At 41.3% G+C, this 21792-nt stretch overlaps 1 protein-coding gene and 1 long non-coding RNA gene across 2 annotated transcripts in view; both read right to left on the bottom strand.

Annotated features, from left to right (window-relative positions):
• The window catches only part of LOC109269416 (uncharacterized), a 311096-nt gene extending 300516 nt beyond the window's left edge, over positions 1–10580 (bottom strand). The window contains exon 1 of the long non-coding RNA XR_002081070.2: positions 7822–10580. This is a non-coding gene — a long non-coding RNA (uncharacterized LOC109269416). The remainder of the gene's footprint in view (positions 1–7821) is intronic.
• Positions 10581–17316: 6736 nt separating this feature from the next.
• Positions 17317–21640, bottom strand: FABP5 (fatty acid binding protein 5). Its single transcript, XM_053896110.1, has 4 exons — positions 21480–21640; positions 18563–18735; positions 18068–18169; positions 17317–17571 (listed from the first exon to the last, which is right to left on the bottom strand). Exons 1-4 carry the CDS (start codon positions 21556–21558, stop codon positions 17518–17520), a joined length of 408 nt encoding a protein of 135 aa, XP_053752085.1. The 5' UTR covers positions 21559–21640; the 3' UTR covers positions 17317–17517.
• Between the last annotated feature and the right edge of the window lie 152 nt (positions 21641–21792).

Below are 21792 nucleotides of genomic sequence, written 5' to 3'. Positions count from 1 at the left end.
GCTGTGACTACAAACAAAATAGTGCAAAACCATTGTTACAATTCTCCAGTAGGTTTGTGGAATGACCCAGTTATGAAAATATCAAGAACTAAGGCCAATTTATAACTGGAAAGTAAGACATTAGCCCAAGTTGCTTGTTTTATCTTTATTTGTCCTGCTAAACCTCCATTACCAGTGGTGATCTGGGTGCACTATTCCCAAGCCACCTTAGAAACAAAAGCACTCGACCTTTTATGCCACGCTAACAAGTTAGTATTTTATCTTGAATGGGCAAGCTACTCCTACCACCAGTTAACAACCATAATATCAGCTCCCAGGAAATTTAACAATTGCATTTTTTAGTGCAGGCTTATTTGACCTCCAGAAAATAATCTTGGACTCTGACACAGAACAACTTTACACTAAGTTAAAGAAATAAGTAGGTAAGAGTAAATCAAATGAAACTACTGTTTTATAACACACAAAAGTAATATTTTAAAGTAGTCTATCTGTTGACAAGACATTGATACTTGGGAAATCCTGTGGATGAATTTGGCAGGCTTGAGTCCTTGATTTTGCAGTTACAAACCTTGCTGGCCAAAAAGTGGCCACAGAGGCAAAGGGATACTCTTAAGATAGTGCCAATAAGTGAGATAAAAATCAAATAGAAGGACTGTACATCGCAAGACAGAGTCGTTGATTTATCAGTCCAGTATTTTATGTTATTTTCGCAATAAAAATTTCTCAACCTGTTTTTCACAAGATATTATTTGGCATTTTACAACAAAAAGTTTCTGATCAACTGTACTGGGAAAATGTTGCTTAAATACAGTTGATCAAATTTCCCGCTGAGGGCAGGGAGCATTTCTAACCCAATGAAAGCTTTCCTGAATAAACATTAGTCTTTAATAATAATTTCATGCATACCACACCATCACCCCATTTTCCCACCATCTTCTCAGCCAGCAAGAACTTCCTTGTTTGACAATATGCCACACTATGTGCTCTTGTCAATTTCCTGTAACCCCTAAACCCATCATTTGGCTCTACCCGGAGCAAATTGGACCTGTGTCCCCTTGCCCTGGAATAGATCTTCCCTTCTGTTACGTGCTAGCAAAACAATCTTCCGGGAACCTGCCTGGCATCTATCTATTCCACTTTCTCTGAGGCTGCCTTTCTAGAAAGGAGTGGTACAGATTTACAGGACCTTCTTATCCCGGAAACTGTGCTTTTAAAACCCACTCTTGTCTTACTGGATTTTAGCAGGAGGCATTCCACTCACTATCCATTAGTCTCAGAAAATGCACTGACTTCCAGATGAAAATAATACAATGCCATGAATTCCCACTCCTATTGTGAGTAATAACGGTATTTGTATGGGGAAATAGTCATTAGTCTTCTTGGGGAGTTATTGTAAAGCATCAGGAGCAGACCTGTATTCATATTCACTAAAAATAGTCTAGCACACTAATTGAGGGAAGAATAATTTTAAATGTTAGGTAGCACGCACAGCATCCACTGAAATTTGTTCTACCTTATTATCAAGTAAACTACATCTCTCAATCCTTTTAGGAGCACTTAGCAGTTCAGCCTGCTGAACTGCACTTAGATTTTGGCATTTCTTTAAATGGAATAAAACAATGTAGCCTGGACTTGGGTTATCTATAAGAGCAAACAACTGAAAACAATCCAGATGACTATTAACTGAGCCTTTTTAAAGTAATGTGTAATTATTAAAGAGAACAAGGAGCGCTACATGTGCTGACAAGGACCTATCTCCAAGATAGGTTGTTAAACGAATAAAGCAAACTACGGAGATGCACACACAAAAATTATTCCTGCATTAACAAAGAATATTTCCAGAAAGATAAACAAGAAACAGGTTACCATGATTGCCTCTAAAAAGGAGACCTGAGTGGCTGGGCACAGCAGTGGCAGGCCGACTTATTGCTTACTATACAACCTTTTGAATTTTGTAATATGTGCATTGAATTTATTTACAGATTCAAAACGATTTATTAATTTAAAAGTATTGCATAGGCACTGGGATTAGACAGACTTGTGCTAGTGTTCTGACACAGTTACCAGATAAAATATAGGACACCCAGTTAAATTTGAAATTCAGATAAACAATGAATAAAATAAACTGTAGGTCCTGATCCCACCGCTTATTTTGTTTGTGACCCTAGAACGTGAGTTAGGTGAGGGTCCTCTACAGCAGAAAGGAGAGTCAAAGGAGCCAGGATGAGACCTCACGCTGAGCCTGTCTTGAAGTGGCTGTGGCGGGGGGGGGGGGGGGTGGTCCAGAAGCAAGCTCAGCCTCAGAGTTGTCTTAATTTGTGGCAAGGGAGCTATGTTTTGTGTCCCATACCCAGGCCAGCAGCAGCGGTGGGGAAAGGAGGGGAACAGAAATTCTCAAGAACATCCAGCCCTGTGCACGTGTGGGTAGAATGCCTTCAGTCTGGCCATGAAAAACCACAGCTGTGGCTGCTGGAAGTACATCCAAGCTGGGAGAGTGAAAGGAAGCTATAAAAGCATATCGAGAGGAACAAGAAGTAGGTCACGGGGAATAATGGTGAGCAGGGCCACTCCTATTCCTGCCTCTAGTTCCTGAACCTCCATATTCCTCCCTTTGGGTATACCCAGCAGTGAGTAATGGCTTTTGTTCTATGGTACAAACCACATCCTGAAGGATCGTACCCCGCTCTCAGCTTTGCCTTCAAGAGGTGGTTACGGTAGGATCAGTGGGTTCCATGGTCCCTTAAACTTTGTTATACCTCATTTACCATAAAGGGTGTCCCCTGACCCAAGGCGATATTTCTCAGACAAGGCACTCTGTGGGGACTTAGTGGTGTTAGCTGAGGCCCTACAGTGAAAAGAGAAACTTTAAATCTGGAATGTGTCTGCCTGATCATGATGAATTTAGCCATAGCTCCAGCTGAGGAAGAGCTGGAGAAGTCCCCACTGTATTGGAGGGAGTTCTAACTACTTACGGCTGCACGTCAAATCACAGTTTAAACAACAATCAATTTTTTTTTTTTTAATCTCTCATGGTTCCCCTAGGTCAGGAATTCCCCAGGTCTCAGCAGGGCTGTTCTGTGTTCTCTAGAAGCAGACCCAAAGGCAAGAATTTTTGTGTAAGCACTTCGTTAAAGGAAGTGCTTGGGAGAGACTTGGGCGAGAGGGTGAGGGCAAGAGAGGAGGGGAAGCATGAACAGGAAGAGGAGGAAACCAAGACAAGGTGTGATCCCAGGCAAGGTTCTGCAGAGGGCTGGCTCAGCTTGATCCACAGGGCAGCTCTGGAGTGTCACCTACATCTCAGAGTTGTCCTAACTAGACGCAAGGGACCTGAGCTTTCACACTCCCACACCTGTCAGTCATTGCTTGTTCTCCACCTTGGGGGCAGGGTACCGGCTGGGGGGGAAAGAAACTCCCAGGCATGCCTCGCTCTTTATTGGTACAGCTCCAGTGTCCACTTCAAACTGCTTTTAAACCTCTGTCCCTTGATTCTTAAAAAGGAAATAATATTTGTATCTACCTCATTGGTTTTAGGACTAAACGAAACCATGTGACGTTCTCACCTCAGTATCTGGCACTTCTGGAAGAGTAGTCCTGAAATTCATGATCTGGAGCCAGAAGTATCCATATGTTCTTGGTTCTGCTTATGTTTCCTCTATATGCTATACACCAAATATTTCATCACAGGCAGATAAACTATTAATTATCAAAGGCAAAGGTGAGCATTAGGAATTTCTGAAAGGATTTGGACACCATCACATTAAAGGAGTTTCAGGGAAGCCGGCGGCAGATTCCAGCATCTCACTACCCTGTAACCAAGAACTTGGCACTAGATTCTTCTACATGAGCCTACGTACCGAGAGGCTTTGTGCTGGCTTATTCAGGTTTGTCTTGTGGTTGTAAGTAATATTGTGCTGTAAAAAATTAACATTTAAAGTTTACATATCTGTAGGGGTGCCTGGCTGGCTCAGTGGGTTAGGTGCCCACTCTTTATTTTTTTTTTAATCTTTATTTATTTTTGAGACAGAGAGAGACAGGGTGTGAGCAGGGGAGAGGCAGAGAGAAAGGGAGACACAGAATCCAAAGCAGGCTCCAGGCTCCGAGCTGTCAGCACAGAGCCTGATGCGGGGCTTGAACTCACCAACCGGCGGGAGATCATGACCTGAGCCGAAGTGAGATGCTTAGCTGACTGAGCCACCCAGGCGCTCCATGTTTAATGCCATTTCTTTTGGACATTCAAAATACTACCTGGCACATAGAAAAGTCTTCAAAAAAAATAATTTGTTGAATACATAAATTACTGTTAGTCAAATGATTGGGGAAAGGGAGGATAATTACAGGTCCATAATCTCTCATCCACCAATCCAAAATCCAAAGCTCTGAAAACTGATTTTTTAAAATAATTTAGTTGGTGGCAAAATCTAATTGGAGCTGAACTCATCTGGCAGCAAAGCCTGAGATAAACTGATGCAGGGCCATACATAGTCTTTGTTCACTATGTTCATAGCCTTTGTGTGAATATTCGTGTTTCCTTGCAGGTATATTAATGTGTTTGATGATAGGGTACCACCCCTAAGTGCCTCTGGGAGAGTTATGTAACATATGGGTTAATTTATGGTTTCATTTGTGCATTATATTAACATTCTAAAATGCAGAGCAAATTCTGGAGGCACCTGGGTGGCTCAGTGGGTTGAGCATCTGACTCTTGATTTAGGCTCGGGTCATGATCTTGCAGTTTGTGAGTACAAGCCCCACCATGGTTCCAGTCCCACGTGCGGCTCTGTGCCAACAGCGTGAGGCCTGCTTGGGATTCTCTCTCCGTCTCTCCCCTTCTCTCTCTGCCCCTACCCCACTCACACTCTCTCTCTCAAAAGAAATAAATTAAAAAAAATTTTTTTAATGCAAAATAAATTCTGAATTCAAAAATATATCTGGCCCTAAGGATTGAGATATATGTGTCTCTACCTCTTTTTAAACTTTCCACGTGACTTCCCAGCAGAGCTTGACCCAGTCCATACCCACCTGCCCCAGCACAATGCTTCCTCCTCAGGGGCTCCACCTGGCTTTACATCAAGTTTCTTCCATCCTCTGGCCATTTACTCTTTTTGCTAAAAATTCTCTCCCCTCTTTGTCTCCTGCCTGGTTCCTTTTCTTCCTTCAGGATTAAGCTTAAATTTCTCCTCATCAGAGAGGCTGTCCCTACCTTACCCATTATGGGTTCCTGCTGTTATTCTTCATCAAGCATCCTTTTCGTCCTTTATAGCAATTGTGTCAATCTATAATTATTACACTAGCTTTTTTAATGTTTGTTTATTTATTTATTTGGAGGGAGAGAACAAGCGCTGATGCATGAGCGAACGAAGAGCAGGGAGAAAGAGAGAGAGAATCCCAAGCAGACTCTGCACTGTCAGCACAGAACTTCAAAGAACCCTGATGTGGGGCTTGAACTCATGAACTGTGAGATCATGACCTGGGCCGAAATGAAATGTGGGACGCTTAATTGGCTGAGCCACCCAGGTGCTCCTACGTTAGTTTGGGTTTTGTCCATCTCTCCCTGCTGACTCTAAGCTCCATAAAGACAAGAACTTTCCACCTTCATCCAGTTTTTTATACCCCAGCCCTTGGCATGATGTCTGGTACATTGTGGGGGCCCCACATACATTTGCTGAAGTGAATGAATCAATTAATCAGTCAATCCATCTCGAACATACTGACAATGGGGTGGGACACTTAGACCTCATCAGCTAACTAATCAAAACTAATACAATAAGGAAGACATGACTTGTATATGAGATATGAAATTTGTATATAAGTTTGTTCTTGATATAAAGAAAGTAGTTCTCCTAGATCAAAACGAATGACTGCAAGTTTATAAAACTTAGGTACAATGAAATAAGAGACATGATAGACAAAATGTGATTCTCTACTTGCAAATATTCTGATGACATTTTTATGAAATCATCCCTTAGATTTATTGCCTTCACTAACATTGTGTTGGCTCATTCTGGTCTGGTGTCTTACTTCTTATTTTAATGTGTCTTTGTGCCCCTGATATGTGGAATTGAAATAGCATTACTTCCCCATCATACAGAATCTGCCCAAACATACAGAATCAACACTGATTTAAATTGTCTAGGATTCTAGGATTATTTCCTATTTCCAGAATAAAGAATTTAACTTATCATCAGAAACTTCTACTGACATGTTACTCATTTCAAGATGAAATCAGAAAGTTTTGAGATGATCTTATCTGTGTCATGATGATTTCTCCAAGGTTTCTGGGTGTGGTATGCATTTCGTAAAATGATGCATTACACAGGTTAACCTCCAGAACTGGCAGTTTTCCAGAAGTCTGCCTGTTCCAGAAAGAGTGGCATATTTCCCACTCCCTCTGTGTTTCTGCCCTGTGTGGCTAAGGAAGGAAGCTGAATTTCGTGGTTAGTGCAATAGACTGAGTCAGCAAGCTTTGCTTCTATATTTGGCTGTGTGATTTACTGAAAACCTTTGTCAAACCAACTCTGTCTAAACCATGAAAGAAATCTTTGTTCTCTTATATGTAACTTTTCAAACTTCTGAGTGAACGCTATCTTCATTACTACTGTTCTGAAATTCTGAAACCTATCACGGGGGTTTTTCTCCCCTGTGTTTCTTTCAGAAAAGTAATAAACCAACACACCAACCAAGCAAGAAACAAACTACACAAAACACCAGGAAATCAGTGGCATAACCAAACAGATTTCACGTGACCTCGCAGGGCCATCCACACAGATGAGAATGAGAATACAGGCCCTTGGAGTTGTGCCCAGGTAAACACCATGGTCTTGCATAAAGCCCAGCAAACGAGAAAGAGCCAAACTGTCCCACCATAAACAAAATATTGATTCTTTAACTTGTCCATGAGGGTTGACTTTAGAATCAGAATTTCCCTACCTTTAGATATTTAATTGTATAAAGGAAAAAATGTGTTCCTTGTTAAAATAGTTTAAGTGCTTCTTGGAGGCAAAATATTTTGTAGGGTAGACGTTTCTTTAATCAGGTACTACTAAATTCTACAACTTTTTGAGGTCAGCCTTGTCTGCAACCTGGCAATACCTGGCCTATGTCTAGCTGAAGGGTAAATACTTCTTAAATATCTTTAAAAGATTCCATTACATCAATGTATAAAAATGTTCATTGAACCATAGTTAATAACTGAAAACTTTAAAAAAAAACCTTCAGTGTTTATCATTAGGCAATTGATAAAATAAATAACAGAGTTGAAGTAAAGTTAAATATTATGAAATTAAAAAACAACATGGATAGGGTGGTTCAAGTCAGTAGTTTAGGAAGGAAGACCCTGAATTCAGCTGCACCCACAGACACAACAAATTGAGAGAGCCACATATGCAGCAATTCTCTCTGAAAGAAAAAAACCCTGAAAACCAGCTGAGCAGATTCTCCACAACAAATGATAAAAAGGCCACATCAAGACTGGCAGAGGAAGCGAGACAGGTCTTTCCAAAAACCCCAACCCTCCCCCCACCCCAGCAACCTACAATCCGAAGAAGCCAGGAGGGGCCTCACAAATACTGAACTTCTCTCTGGGGAGGAAGGGTATGTGCTCACCATCAGGCACCCCAACCCTTAGCCTTGCCCCAGAGAGGTAGCTCCCAAAATATCTGGCTTTGAAAACCAGTGGGGTTCAGGTGCAGGAGAAACATACCATAGGGGACAGATTCCACTCTTAGAAGGCTCACACACAGACGTATTTGCTCCAGGACCCAGCGTAAAAGCAACAGATTGAAAAATGCCTAGGCCATATGTGAAGGAGATTCATTTGCTAACCTTAAGTCATTAGCTGGAGGTGCAGAAGCTTGTTGGAACTTTCTCCGGGTCGGAGGCACAGGCGGGAGCCATCTTTACACTCTCCCTCTGCCTTGCTGATTGCAGGTGTGCGTGGACGTCGTTTTTTTATCCTTACTCTAGCCTGTAAGTGTCAGCAGGTGAGCACTCCACCCTCCACACCATTCCTGCATTTTTATATACTAACAATGAACTATCAGAAAGAGAATTTAAGAGAATAATCCCATTTATAAGTGCATCAAAAAGACTAAAATATCTAGAAATAAATTTAAGCAAGGAGGTAAAAGATCTGTACGCTGAAAACTCTGAGACATTGATGAAATAAATTGAAGAAGACACTAATAAATGGAAAGCTATTTTGTGCTCATGGATTGGAAGAATTAATATTGTTAAAATGTCCATCTTACCAAAAGAAATCTGTAGATTCATTGCAATCCCTATCAAAATTCCAATGGTATTTTTCCACAGAAATAGAACAAACAATTCTAAAATTTGTGTGGAACCACAAAAGATCCTGAATAGCCAAAACAATCTTGAGAAAGAATAACAAGGCTGGAGAGCTCACACTCCCAAATTTCAAACTATATGATAAAATAATAGTAATCAAAACAGTATGGTATTCGCATAAAAACAGACACATAGATCATTAGAATAATAGAGTCCACAAATAAACCCATGCATATATGATCAGTTGATTTACAACAAAGGATGCAAGAATATATATATACAATGGGGAAAGTACAATGTTTTCAATAAATGGTGTTGGGAAAACTGGAGGGCCACATGCAAAAGAATGAAACTGGACCATTAATCTTATACCATACAAAAAATCAACTCAAAATGGATTACACCTGCATAGAAGACTGGAAACCATAAAAGTCCTAGAAGAAATCATAGAGGGTCTACTCCTTGAGATTGCTCTTCATGATATTTTTTCAGCTCTGACTCCAAAGGTAGTGGTGACAAAAGTAACAATATATAAGTGGGACTACATCAAACTAAAAAGCTTCTGAACAGGGAAGGAAACAATCAACAGATGAAAATGCAACCTACTGAGTGGGAGAATATATTTGCAAGGCATATATCTGAGAGGTGGTTAATAGCCAAAATATATAAAGAATTTATTCAACTCAAAAACAAAACAAAAAAAAAACAGATAATCCAATTACAAATGGACAGAGGATCTGAATATACATTTTTCCAAGGAAGACATGCACATGGCCAAATAGGCACAGGAAAAGATGCTCAACATCACTAATCATCAGGGAGATGCAAATTAAAATCACGATGAAATATAATGTCACACTTGTCAGAATAGCTATTATCAAAAATATAAGAAATAACAAATGCTGACATGGCTGTGGTTATAGAGAACACTTGAGCCCTACTGGTAGAAGTGTAGATTGGTACAACCACCATGGAGATTATTCCTCAAAAAAGGGAAAACAGAACTACCATATGATCCAGCAATTCCACTTCTTGGTATTTCTCTGAAGAAAACGAAAACATTAATTTGAAGATATACGCATCCCCACATTCACTGAAACATTATTTACAATAGCCAAGATATGGAAACCACCTAAGTGTTTATCAATGGATGAACGAATAAAGAAGATGTGATATACATGTAAAGTGGAATACTATTCTGCCATAAAAAGAATGAAATCTTGCCATTTGCAACAACATGGATGGACCCAGTGGGTAATATAGTAAGTGAAATAAGTCAGATAAAGGCAAACACCATATGATTTCACTTAAACGTGGAATCTAAAAACATAACACATGAACAAACAAAACTCAAAGATATAGAAAATAGAATGGTGGTCGCTAGTGGGGAGGGATGTTGGGGTGTGGCTGAAATAGGTGAAAGGGATCCAAAGGTACAAACTTCCAGTCATTAATAAGTCATGGGAATGAAAGGTACAGCATGATGACTATAGTCAATAACATTGTATTATATATTTAAAAGTTGTTAAGAAAATAGATCTTGAAAGTTCTCATCATAAGGGAAAAAAACTTAATTTTTCTGGTAACTTTGTATGAGGACAGATGGTAACTAGACTTATTGTAATGATCACTTTGTGATGTATACAAATAGCAAATCATTATGTTGTATACCTGAAACTAATATAATGTTACATTATATTCAATTGTATTATATTCAATTTAAAAGTAAATACTTAAGTTAAAGAACTAATGTGAATGTTATATTCAATTATATTATATTCAATTATATTTCAATTAAAAAGTAAATATTTGAGTTAAAAAGCAAGACTAGAATATTGGTTTGTATGATCCCACGTATGAAATGTTTTGGATCTATATGCACATAGATGCATAAAGAATTATCTGAATATTCATAAGTAAATATTAATATTGACATTCTATGGAAGTGAGACTTCCAGGGCTCTTTTATTTTCTTCTTTGTACTTTTCTGTGGTATTTTTTTCTGTAGTATTTTCTAATATATTATTCATTTATCATTAAAAATATAAATATAGCTATTTATATTAAAATGTTTTTAAATTTTTCTTAGAGAAGCAAGTAAATAAGAAGTTAAACATCACCCAATAGCAAGAGATAACCACTGTTACCATTTTTTATGTTTTTCTACATATATGCACATATTGTTACACAATGGGACAACATGTACATAATACAGTCAAATTTTCTTTTCACTTTCCAGTGCATTATGAAGCTTTTCCCAAGATCTTAGTAGTCTTTTATTGTTTATGCCTGTTAGTATTTTATCATATGTTCATACCATTATTATTTAAGCAATCCCCCACTTTCTAGAAGTTACATGCCTTCCAATTCTCTGCTAGAGTACATAGCACTCTGATGAACATCCTCATCCCCAAATTTTCAACTATTAGGAACACTTTTTCTAATTCGGGAGAAGATGAAGCCAGCTCATCTACCATCAGACAAAAGCCAATTGTTTCATTTGTTGCCAAAAACACAGTTCAGCCTCTCAGCCACTTCTGGAACCAGAAATAAATGCTCCATGGTAAAACCAGCCCTGTCAGTTGGGCTTGAAATCTCGTTTCCCAGATCCATGACAAATAATTCCTCACTATTTTATTAGCTCTTTGTCACATTAAAGACATTTTTAAAAATATTTTTTCCAGTATTTTCCATTGTTTTTAGTAAGAGGGTTTTTCTAAATATCAAGTTTTCTATTACTGAAAGTGAAACTAAGTTTATTATTTTATCTTTTTGTCTTCTGCCCTTTCCTACTCGAGACCCTCCAATGGTTTCTTCCGACCCTCAGATAAACCCCAGATCCCACATGCTCTGTTTCCTACCCAAGTATTAGACTATATTGTGCCCTTCATGGCTTCACTTTCAACAAGCTTCTGTCACTCTGTCACTTGGTTTGTCCCCCCCTTAGGGCTATTGTAGTCGCTAACCTCTCTGCCTAGAGAGGAAATAAAAATACTGTTTCCAGGTGTTTACTTGCTTACTTTCTGCTCATTATTCAAGTCTCGGTTCAAACATTCCCTTCCTGAGAGGTCTTCCCCGACCATCCCATATAAAGTAGCTTCAACCCTACTCACTGCTTATCACACTACTGTTTTAATATTATTTTCTTGCTGCATTTATCGCTCCGTGCCATCTGTTACAATTGTCTGTCCACGATTCTATCTTCTCACACTACGATGTTAGTTCCATGAAAAAGGAAAGGCCCCTGACCCTGCTCTATCTTGTTCACCATACCATGTGACATCAGCACCATAGCAAGCACTCTTCCAGAAGTATCATTGTTCTCTTCTCAGGCATTTTCAAAGTGTGCAGAGTAGAAGAAGGACGAATGGGAGGAGCCCACGGACTTGATCCCAAGGAAATGTTCACATATGATCTGGTGACTGGTCTGACAGACCAGATGTCATAAGACTCGAGTTATTTTCCAGTTGCTGTGGGACCAGTGACAAGTCATACCACCCTGCCTTTCACAATATTTCAAAACATGTGTCACGCAGCTCTTTAAACCAGTTTACCAGCTTCATCATTTCTTCCTACTAATCCACATCACACATGACCTACTAAAGGGCAGTGAATTCTAAGAGGACAACACCAGAAAAGGAAAACAGTGAGTACATGAAACCCAGGAAAAAGCCATCATTATTCTCATAAACTTAAAAGTGAATTTAAAATACAACAAGCACTAATAATCATTGATTAATAAGCCGCAGGAATTGAATAATAACCGAAGTTGCGCAGGCAGCATTAAAATCTAGGTAGTAAACACATGGTTCCCAAACTTGTATTTTTATTATTTTACTCTGAGAGAGTGCACATATGCGCAATCGGGGTGGGCAGGGGACAGAGGGAGAGGGAAAGAGAATGTTAAGCGGCTTCACCCTCAGGCTCCACCCCCAGGGCCGAGCCCAACAGGCAGGGCTTGATCTCGCGTCCCTTGAGTCGTGACCTGAGTCAAAACTTAGAGTTGGGCTCTCAACCAACTGAGCCACCCAGCCCACCCCATCCTTTTTTAAATTAAAGCACAAACACCAGATTTGGGGAAAGCAGTTGAGATTAAGACTCAAGAAACCACTGAATGACAATAAAGGCAACATAATTCTACTTGCATATAACTAAACCTCATATTGCCTACAAAGATTGCACGGCTGATTGCACCGCTGTGATTCAACATAATCATTCACCCTTAGGCACTCAGATTGTGTTTGAAGAAAACAGTTCATGCCCTTGTAGCACTCAAAGACCTAATCCAAAAGTTAAGTCATCTCTTGCCTGCATATTTTTCTTCGGTGAGGGTTTGATTTATATGAATCCATCTTACTTGTAGTAAATTATATCTAATCTGCACCATGTTCCACAAACAACTCAGATCAAGTTCTGTGTGATAAACATTGTCTGTTGGCCGTACTCAGCTGTAGTAAGATAAATTTTACACGTTGATCGAAATTGGCCAGCCTATTTACTGGTAGAGCAGAATGTCATGACCTACCAGTTCAGAAGAATGATGGAATCCCTCACTCCCTATTTCATCCGTATTCTATCATTATCAAGCACACTATTCTAGTGTAAGTAAAAGACCAGATTAAATTTGAACAGTGTGGGTGAAGGGCAGGAAATATGGTTTCAAAAATAAATTGAAGTAAAATCATGAAGGGTCTTAAATAATATTAAAATGTGTTAAACAAGTACAAAGAAGCCATTAATTAAAGAATTTAATCACTCAACAGTATTTATTGATTATCTCCTGTGTGCCAAGTTGCTTCCTAATCGAGTGCTAGAGAACGCTGTTAAAACAAAGTCCCTTCTTCATGGACTTCTTACATTCCAGTGGGAGAGACAGATAATAACCCCCTCCCCACCCAAAGTTTTAAGTAGATATATAGCTAGTCGGGGCTGGTGGTAAGGACAAGGGCAGTGTAGGGGAACAGGGAGTATGGGGGAGGCGTGATAACTATTACATATAGCGTGGTCTGGGAATGACTTATTCCTAGGGGAACATTTGAGAAGACACCTGAAGGAGGTGAGAAAGCTGAAAAACCTGGGTTGCAGATTCCTTAGGAAAGACTGTTATAGGCAGAGGCAACAAGTGCAAACATCCTGAGGCAGGAGCACACTTGTGTCAACAACAGTCAAATGCCTGGGGTCCCTGGGTGGCTCCGCAGGTTGGGAGACCGACTTCAGCTTAGGTCATGATCTTGCAGTCCCTGAGTTTGAGCCCCACATTGGGCTCTATTTTGTGGCCAGCTCAGAGCCTGGAGCCTGCTTCAGATTCCGTGTCTCCCCTTCTCTCTGCCCCTCCCCCACTTGTGCTGTCTCTCTCTCTCTCTCTCTTTCTCTCTCTCTCTCTTTCAAAAATAAATAAAAACATTAAAAAAAAAAAAAAAAGTCAGTGCCTGAAGGGAAATGTGTGAGAGGGGAGCGATAGGAGAAGAAATCAGGAGAGGAATTGGGAAGTTGGGAGACACAGGCAAGAATAGATAGGACCTCTGTAAAGACTTTGGCTTCTTTTTTTAATTTTTTTTTTAATGTTTATTTATATTTTGAGAGAGAGACAGAGAAGAGAAAGGGACAGAGACAGAGACTGAGTTGGGGGAGGGCAGAGAGAGAGGGAGACATAGAATCCAAAGCAGGCTCCAGGCTCTGAGCTGTCAGCACAGAGCCCAATGCGGGGCCTGAACTCACAATCTATGAGATCATGACCTGAGCTGAAGTCAGATGCTCAACCGACTGAGCCACCCACGTGCCCCAAGACTTTGGCTTCTTAACAGAGGATTATATACTTTAACCTTGTTTTTTAATATGATAGCTCTGGGAGAATAAAAATGCCAACAGGAGAGCAGAGGAGAGATGGTGGTGTTTGAACCAGGATGGTATCTGCAGAAGAGGTGAAAAGTAACTGAATTCTAAATATATTCTGAGGGTAAAGTTGAAATAATTTGCTTACGGATTAGATTTGGTATGAAAAAGAAAGGAATTAAAGATTACTCCTAGGCTTTCATGTTGGGAACTGGAAAAATGCCATTTCCACGTACTAAGGTGGAGAATACTGCAAGAGGAGTAGGTTTGGGATCAAAATTAAGAAACTCAATTTTGGAAAACATGAGGTTAGCATCATGGGTATTTAAATTTACATTTTAATTGATTAAATTTGAGCAAAATAAAAAATTCAATTCCTCAATTGCACTCACTACATTTCAAGTGCTCAATACCCACAAACATGTGTCTGGTGGCCACTCTATTGGACAGTGCGGATGTTATAGCCCGTTTCACCACAGAAAGTTCTATTCAGCAGTACTGGAGAGGCACTGGGTCTTTACTATGTGCTGGACCTTGGGCTAAGTGCTTTACATACATTATCTCATTTAATATTTAGAACAATGCTATGAGTCAGACAATGTGGTATCTTATTACAAAGAAGGTAGGTAACTAAGGATCAGAAGTCAAGTAATTTGCCGAGTTACACAGTTCTTAAAGGGTAGGGAGCCAGAATTGGATTACAGGACTTTCTGCTTCCAAAGCCCAAGCACTTACATCATCATATTATAGTTTAGGAAGATTAAACAAGTTTGAAATTAAACATGACATCTATAAAGAAATGTCTACTAGGTTATCAGCAACAAAGGATTGAAGCATAGAAAACAGGAGACCTGACAGATCTGGGGTAAAAGTGAGTCCCCGAGAGATCCCGTGTGTTGTAGAACTAGCCAGAATACATTCCAGCAGATGACCATTTAAAAGAAAACAAAAATACTCAAAGAAGGCACTACTTTCTATCTTTTGCTAAGGGGTCAAGTGACATTAAATGATCGCTTAGCAGAAAGAAGGGCTTACCTGACACCAGGTGACATGGAGTTGAGATACACTGCTCTATCCAGTCGTTCTCAACCAGGTATGGTACATACCCTTATAGGACATATGGAAGTGTATGGGATGTTTGGGGTAGGCTGATGGGTGCCATGAGCATTCTGTGGCCATGATCTTAGGATGTGAAGTCGTAGGATGCTTGCCATCTGCCAGCACAGTAGAAAATTCTCTCACCCAAAATGTGAACAGTACCCATGTAAGGTACATGAGCCTACTATCTTGCAAGCAATACTCCACAGTCCATAAACTGAGGCAGTGTAGGCATTAGAGCCGGGTGGCTAGAAGCACAGGCTTTACAGTTAGATAAACGTGCGCTCCTATGTGTTCTCTGACTTGTATCCACTGTATGGGCTTGGGACCATTACCTAGACTCTGAGCTTTAGTTTCATCTAAATGCAGAAAACAATCGTTAATGAACATAATCTAGGGTGGTTCTAAGAACTACAAAACTTTTATAGTACTTGGTCCAGGGTCTGGTTCAGAGAGAGTTGTGTAAGTGTATACTATTGTTCGAAGTTGAAAAAGAGGATGGAAGAGGAACTCTAGCATGAAGACTAAAATAAGCAAGATGGAAATTCAAATAGAAAAGGAAGTTTAGAGCAGCACCATCCGATAAAAAAACACAGACACAAAAATGCTAGCACACATAATTTAAAATTTTCCCCTGACACCTTAAGAAAAAGAAACAGGTAAAATTAGTTTTTTTTTTTAAATTTAGAATATTTAGGTAACCAACTATATCCAAAATGTTATTTCAATTTGCAATCAATATTTAAAAAAAGAGGAATTTAACCTTTTTTTGTATCAAGTCTGAAATCCAATATGTATTTCACTTTCAACACATCTCAACTGAGATGAGCCACATTTCAAGTCCTCAACATCCATCTGTGGCTCATGGCTACATGTATATTTTTTTGTTTATTTTTATTTTGAGAGAGAGCAAGAGTGTGAGAGAGGGGCAGAGAGTGAGGGACAGAGAGAATCCCAAGCAGGCATCAGCACAGAGCCCAACTCAGGGCTCTATCTCTTTAACCATGAGATCATGACCTGAGCTGAGATCAAGAGTGAGTCACTTAACCAACTGAGCCACCCCGCGCCCCTTAGGGCTCCATATTGGACAGCACAGGGCTAGAGTGTCAGTGAGCTGAGCTCTTTCCCTGACTGCAAGCTTTCAGCAATTCTGAAGATTCTTACCAGCTAACATTTCAACGCATGGAGGGTGGTTTCGCAGGTCTCAATTATTACATTTGAGGGACTTTATAGACTCGGGATCTTAATACAAGCTGGTAAGAGACAGTGTTGCAGAATGACTGAACATGGAGTATACTCTATAAGATGTAGGTTCCCAATACAGCAATACTACTTCCTATATCCTTTAACAGATTCGCTAGTCGAAACCTGTTTTCTTATTTACAGAATTGAGATAATGGTACTACTTCCTTGAAGTGTTACCTCGGCTATCATGCATACAAACCTTTAGCCCAATGTCTACAAGCTATTTCTCCAAATGTGAACTGCAGATGTTTGTATTTGGGTTTGAGAACTAGAACAGGGGTTCATCAGAATTCTGGTTATTCTTTATATAGATACACAGGCAGCATTTTAGAACTCTGTTACTTCTATGGCTTTTGTTAATGAGCAGATTGTGTTCTTCCAAAGTTGGTGTTTCTCCTCACAGTGAGGGGCAATGATGTGACCTTGTACCCAGATATGCCTCAACAGCTAGATCACTGCCTGGCACATGGCACGTCCTCAGAAAATTAGTTAAGAGAATTTGGGTTGCAGAATTCCTGAATAATAGCTATAAATGCACCGTTAAAAGTATGATCATTGGTCAATGATGGTAATTTAACTTTTATTCTAATATTTAAATTATAAAGATTATGTAACAATTTTTAATGAGAATAGTCTTTGCCAGAAATTTAAGATCTTTGAGTTGATACAAAGTTCTAATAGTGTAGGGCAAGCTTAAATGATTAGTAGTGTATCTGCCACAGAAGTAGTTCTCTATATAAATTACTAAAATTTATCTCAATTTAGGACCCTTAAGACTACTCCAGAATTTATTCAATTCATACTTATTAAAATTCACCACTAATTTCCTATGAAATTTAAAAAAGCATACAACACTGGCATAGCACAAACACATTTATTTACTAACCAAAGGGATGATCCTAATTAAATCAACACTTTGAAATAGCTGCATGTAAAATGTTTGTGATAAAGATAATTGAACACAGTGATGAAAAAAAAAAGCATATGGAGATTTGCTCATTGAACTGAGCTTGTTCATCCTCACAGCTAATTCCTGTCCAAATGATGATGGAATTTTTACTCTACTTTTTCATAGACCCGAGTACAGGTGACATTGTTCATGACGCACTCCTAGAAGAACGATATTAAAGAATTAGGTTAGTCATGCATCCCAGAACAATGGTAGTAGTTCAATACTAGGGTCAGCATCTTATGAAACTTTGTAATCTACTTCATAGATGGAGAAAATGGTTTGGTTTTTTTTTTTGAGAGAGAGAGAGAGAAAACGCGCGCATGCACGTGGGGCAGGAGCAAAGAGAAGAGGAATCTTAAGCAGGCTCCATGCCCAGTACAGAGCCCCAAGTGGGGCTCCATCTCACAAACCATCAGATCATGACCTGAGCCAAAATCGAGAGTTGGAAATCTGACTGACTGAGCCATCCAGGCACCCCAGAAAATACATTCTAAAATTCCTGGGTTTGAAAAGCTAGAACCCATTATTTTGCTTATGATGTGTGTATGGCAAACGAAAGCCCTGATTTGCAAAATCTAAAGTTCTCATGTTCACGATCAGTGATATTGAACAATTAAGTGAACTATGAGTGCTAATAAGGAGATCGGCACTTACCACTACTAATTTACCATCTTCCAATTTTCTTGTTATTGTGCTTTCCTTCCCATCCCATTCCTGATGTTGAACCAACGCGCCATTTGTAAAGGTGCAGACAGTCTGCAAAAATAACACTTTTTAATCTTCCAAAGTATGTTACAAGAAGAGTTTCCATGACTCGTAACTTCCTTAATCAACATTTTTTCATCTTTTCCTTTCTGGGTTCACTTCATTAACTATACTGACTCTATTCATAATATAGTTTATGCTTTTCAATCTAGACCCCTATAAGAGACACTCATTCTCTCATGTTTCTTAAACTATTTTTCCAAAATACACTAAGTTATGAAGCTGGTACTTTCACTAATTTGTCAAACTCAGTTCATAAACTAGTTTGACTTTTTCGTTAAGTTTTGCTCATAAACAGTAAGACTATTATTAATACAATCTATCATTCTAGAAGTCTAGAATGGACTTTAAATCTAGAATGGATTTTGTTAAGTTATGACTGACCTGAGTTTTTCTGCCATCAGCTGTAGTTTCTTCAAACTTCTCTCCCAGGTTACATGAGAACTGTGTTGTTTTCAGAGTGCTCTCAGTTTTTATGGTGAGGTTTTTGCCATCAGAAGAGATGATACAATCTGGTTTGGCCATTGCACCCACTTTTCGCAGAGCCATGCCCACTCCTGTAGAATGTTACCCCATGTTAAATAACAGGAAGACCAAGTCTATGGTTTACATAACAAATAGAGTAAAATTCAACTGCAGTTGCTATGTTCTACATATTTTCACTTATTCACTTCTCAATAACAAGTGTAAACACAAACCCAGTGCTTACCATGTGCCAGAACTTAACATGTATTGATTAATAGGAAGCCTTGCAACAACTGTGTGAGAGGTAGCATTGTCTCCATTTTACAAGAGGAAAGAGTGAGGCACTGAAGTTACTTACCGAAGCTCATTCAGCTAGGAAGTGTTGGAGCTGGGAACCAAAAGAACAGACAGTTTGGCTCTAAATCTCAGCTCTTGGCCACCATGCTATGCTGGCCTTCAGAAAGTCAGGGAAGAAATCTGGATTGCTAAAACTATCTACTCAATTCTGCCAAATGTTGTATTATAGGACTCTAGCACACAGTCTGACACATCCAAGGCCCTGGATAAATCTTTGACTAATAACTACACAAAATCCAAATCAACTCTATTCAAATATCACAAGAGTTTTTTAAGAGTTAACTCCACAATCATGATGCTAATAAACTGGGAAAAATTTACCCTCAAAGACAGTGAACATTTCAGAGCTGCGTAACTCAATTACTATATTGATATCATATTGAGTTTATAATCTATGTATTTCTCCTTAACGTTAACATTTACAAGGAAACTTAGATCTAGGCCAAACCCTGGTTTCACAGACGAGACCACAACCTAAGCAAAAATCACTGGCTTGATGATTAAAAATTCAACTAGGCTTGCAATGTCTTCTTTTTTTTTTTTTTTTTTTTTTCAACTTTTTTATTTTTATTTTTGGGACAGAGAGAGACAGAGCATGAACGGGGGAGGGGCAGAGAGAGAGGGAGACACAGAATCGGAAACAGGCTCCAGGCTCCGAGCCATCAACCCAGAGCCCGATGCGGGGCTCGAACTCACGGACCGCGAGATCGTGACCTGGCTTAAGTCGGACGCCTAACCGACTTCGCCACCCAGGCGCCCCTGCAATGTCTTCTTGATGCGTTCTCTTTTGTCATTTTGGGGGCTGGTGCCTTGTGTTGTTAGTGAGTGATTATTTATTCTCACTTTGGACAAAGGGCTCTGCTCTTCCCACACCTTGACTGCCCCCTAAGGAATTGAGCCTTGACAACCTTCATGACTCTAGAACCCTGGAAATAAGCCATCTAGTAAACACATTCACTTTCAATGGGCAGAGAAATGGCATTATGTGGTCCTCACAAAAGTGAACACATACACACATTTCCTGGATATGAATGAAGTAAATGGCTTTCTCCAGAGTTCTCTTGATCTAGATAGACTTACAGCACATACACCAAAATAGTGCATTCCAGTTTTACTCACAGTATCATAAATACACTCAAGATTCACCACAGAACCAGCTTAAGCTGTCATCGTCTTGGATAAAGGCTAAGAAGGAGTGTTTCTGAAGTGCCAGGGGGACTAGGTCTCAATAGAGGGTCTTTGTAGTAATTTTTACACCAGAAAGGAAGCCCCTTTCCAGATAAGATCCACACTATAGGATTCGATCCCACTCCACAGTAGCTCCCTAGTGGCCTGCCACAAAGGTCCATTTTTGTTTGCTAATCCACCCATTGTGTCAAGGAGCATACTCGTTGCCACTGGCCTAGAAAAGGACAATAATAGAGAATCAAGTACAGTTCAGAGTGAGAGGGAAAACTCGAATCTTCCTCCAGAGGCTCATACTCCTGGAAGGTTGTAAGCAGTCCAGGGCTTCTGCAGGGCCACACCCATCTGGCAGGCAGCTGGCAAGCAGCCGCAGGAGGGCTCTGCAGCTTGACTGCGGTTTTCCAGTAAAACCCCCTCACCCTCAACACGCAGAGGGCAGGGCAGCGGAGGGTACCCCCCCCCCCACCCAGGCTCAGCAGGCCTCGCCGTTTCCCTGGCACAGGCCACCCGCCCACCGCGGCGCTCAGGGCGGCCAGCGCCAGCACCGCCAGCACGAGGTCGGTGTTGCCAGCGCCACGCCTCTCAGCGCCGCGCGGTAGGGGGGAAGAGGGCGGGGGACGAGGATGCCCGTACCAAACCCAAGCGCCCGGCAGGTTTAGGGAGAGGCAGCCGAGGGCGGAACGAAAGCTGAAGCGGCAGCCCCAATCGGACCTTCCAAAGGGCTTCTGCGGGGAACCGCGCCCCGGCCCCGCGCCCCCGTGGAGGAGAGTAGGGGTGGGGGAACCCGTGCTCCATCTAGCCACAAAAGATGAGGCAGTGCCGGCGCAAGGTGCGAAAGGAGTGGGTGCCGCCACGACGGGGCGACTGGGAGAGGCAGGATGGTGGCGGGGGGTCGGAGGAGGAGTAGCGGGAAGAGAAAAATAGGGAAAGTTACGGGGGCAGCCCGAAGGAGGTCGAAAGAAGTGAAGCCTGGGGTGGGAGGAAGAGGAGCGCGCTCAAGGGCAAGAAGCAGTGCGGGTGGCTGCCGCGTGGGCTAGGGGAAAGCAGAGCCGGGAGGCCCAGGAGACAGAACGTGTCGAGAATCCTCAGGCGGGCGGCAGGCGCTCGCTGCTCTCCGGGCTGCTTGCCCACGTGGTGGTGGGGGGGGGGGGCGGGCGGCGGTGATGGGAGATGCATGGGTGTACAGGGGGTAGCGGCCGAACACGCCCCGCCGCTGGGCTCAGCACGCTGAAGGGGACCTAGGAACAGACACAGGCTCGCCACGTTACAGGCGCCGCACGGTCGGGAGCCTCACCTACTTCCTTCATGTATTCGTCAAAGCCTTTGCTCTCCACTAAGCGCCATCTTCCTACCAACTGCTGAAGGGTGGCCATGGTGGGCGCTGGCGGGCGGGCGTGCAGAGCGAGCGGAGCCGAGCGGGGCGTCAGGAGCGTGGCTTGCGACCTGCCGGCAACCGTGGCTGCTTTATAAAGCGGCGCGTGCCGGGCGGCACCGAGAGGCCAATGAGAGACGCGCCTCGCCCGCTCCCGCCCCGCCCCCCCCCCCCCCCCGTACGCCCCCAGGGCCTCTTTCCCCGGGTCGCCAAATGCGAACCCGTTCCACCTGCC

Source organism: Panthera pardus, unplaced genomic scaffold (assembly GCF_024362965.1).
Source record: "Panthera pardus isolate Hobbes unplaced genomic scaffold, ASM2436296v1 HiC_scaffold_7, whole genome shotgun sequence".
NCBI lineage: Eukaryota > Metazoa > Chordata > Mammalia > Carnivora > Felidae > Panthera > Panthera pardus.
This window is presented reverse-complemented; position numbering and strand designations above follow the sequence as displayed.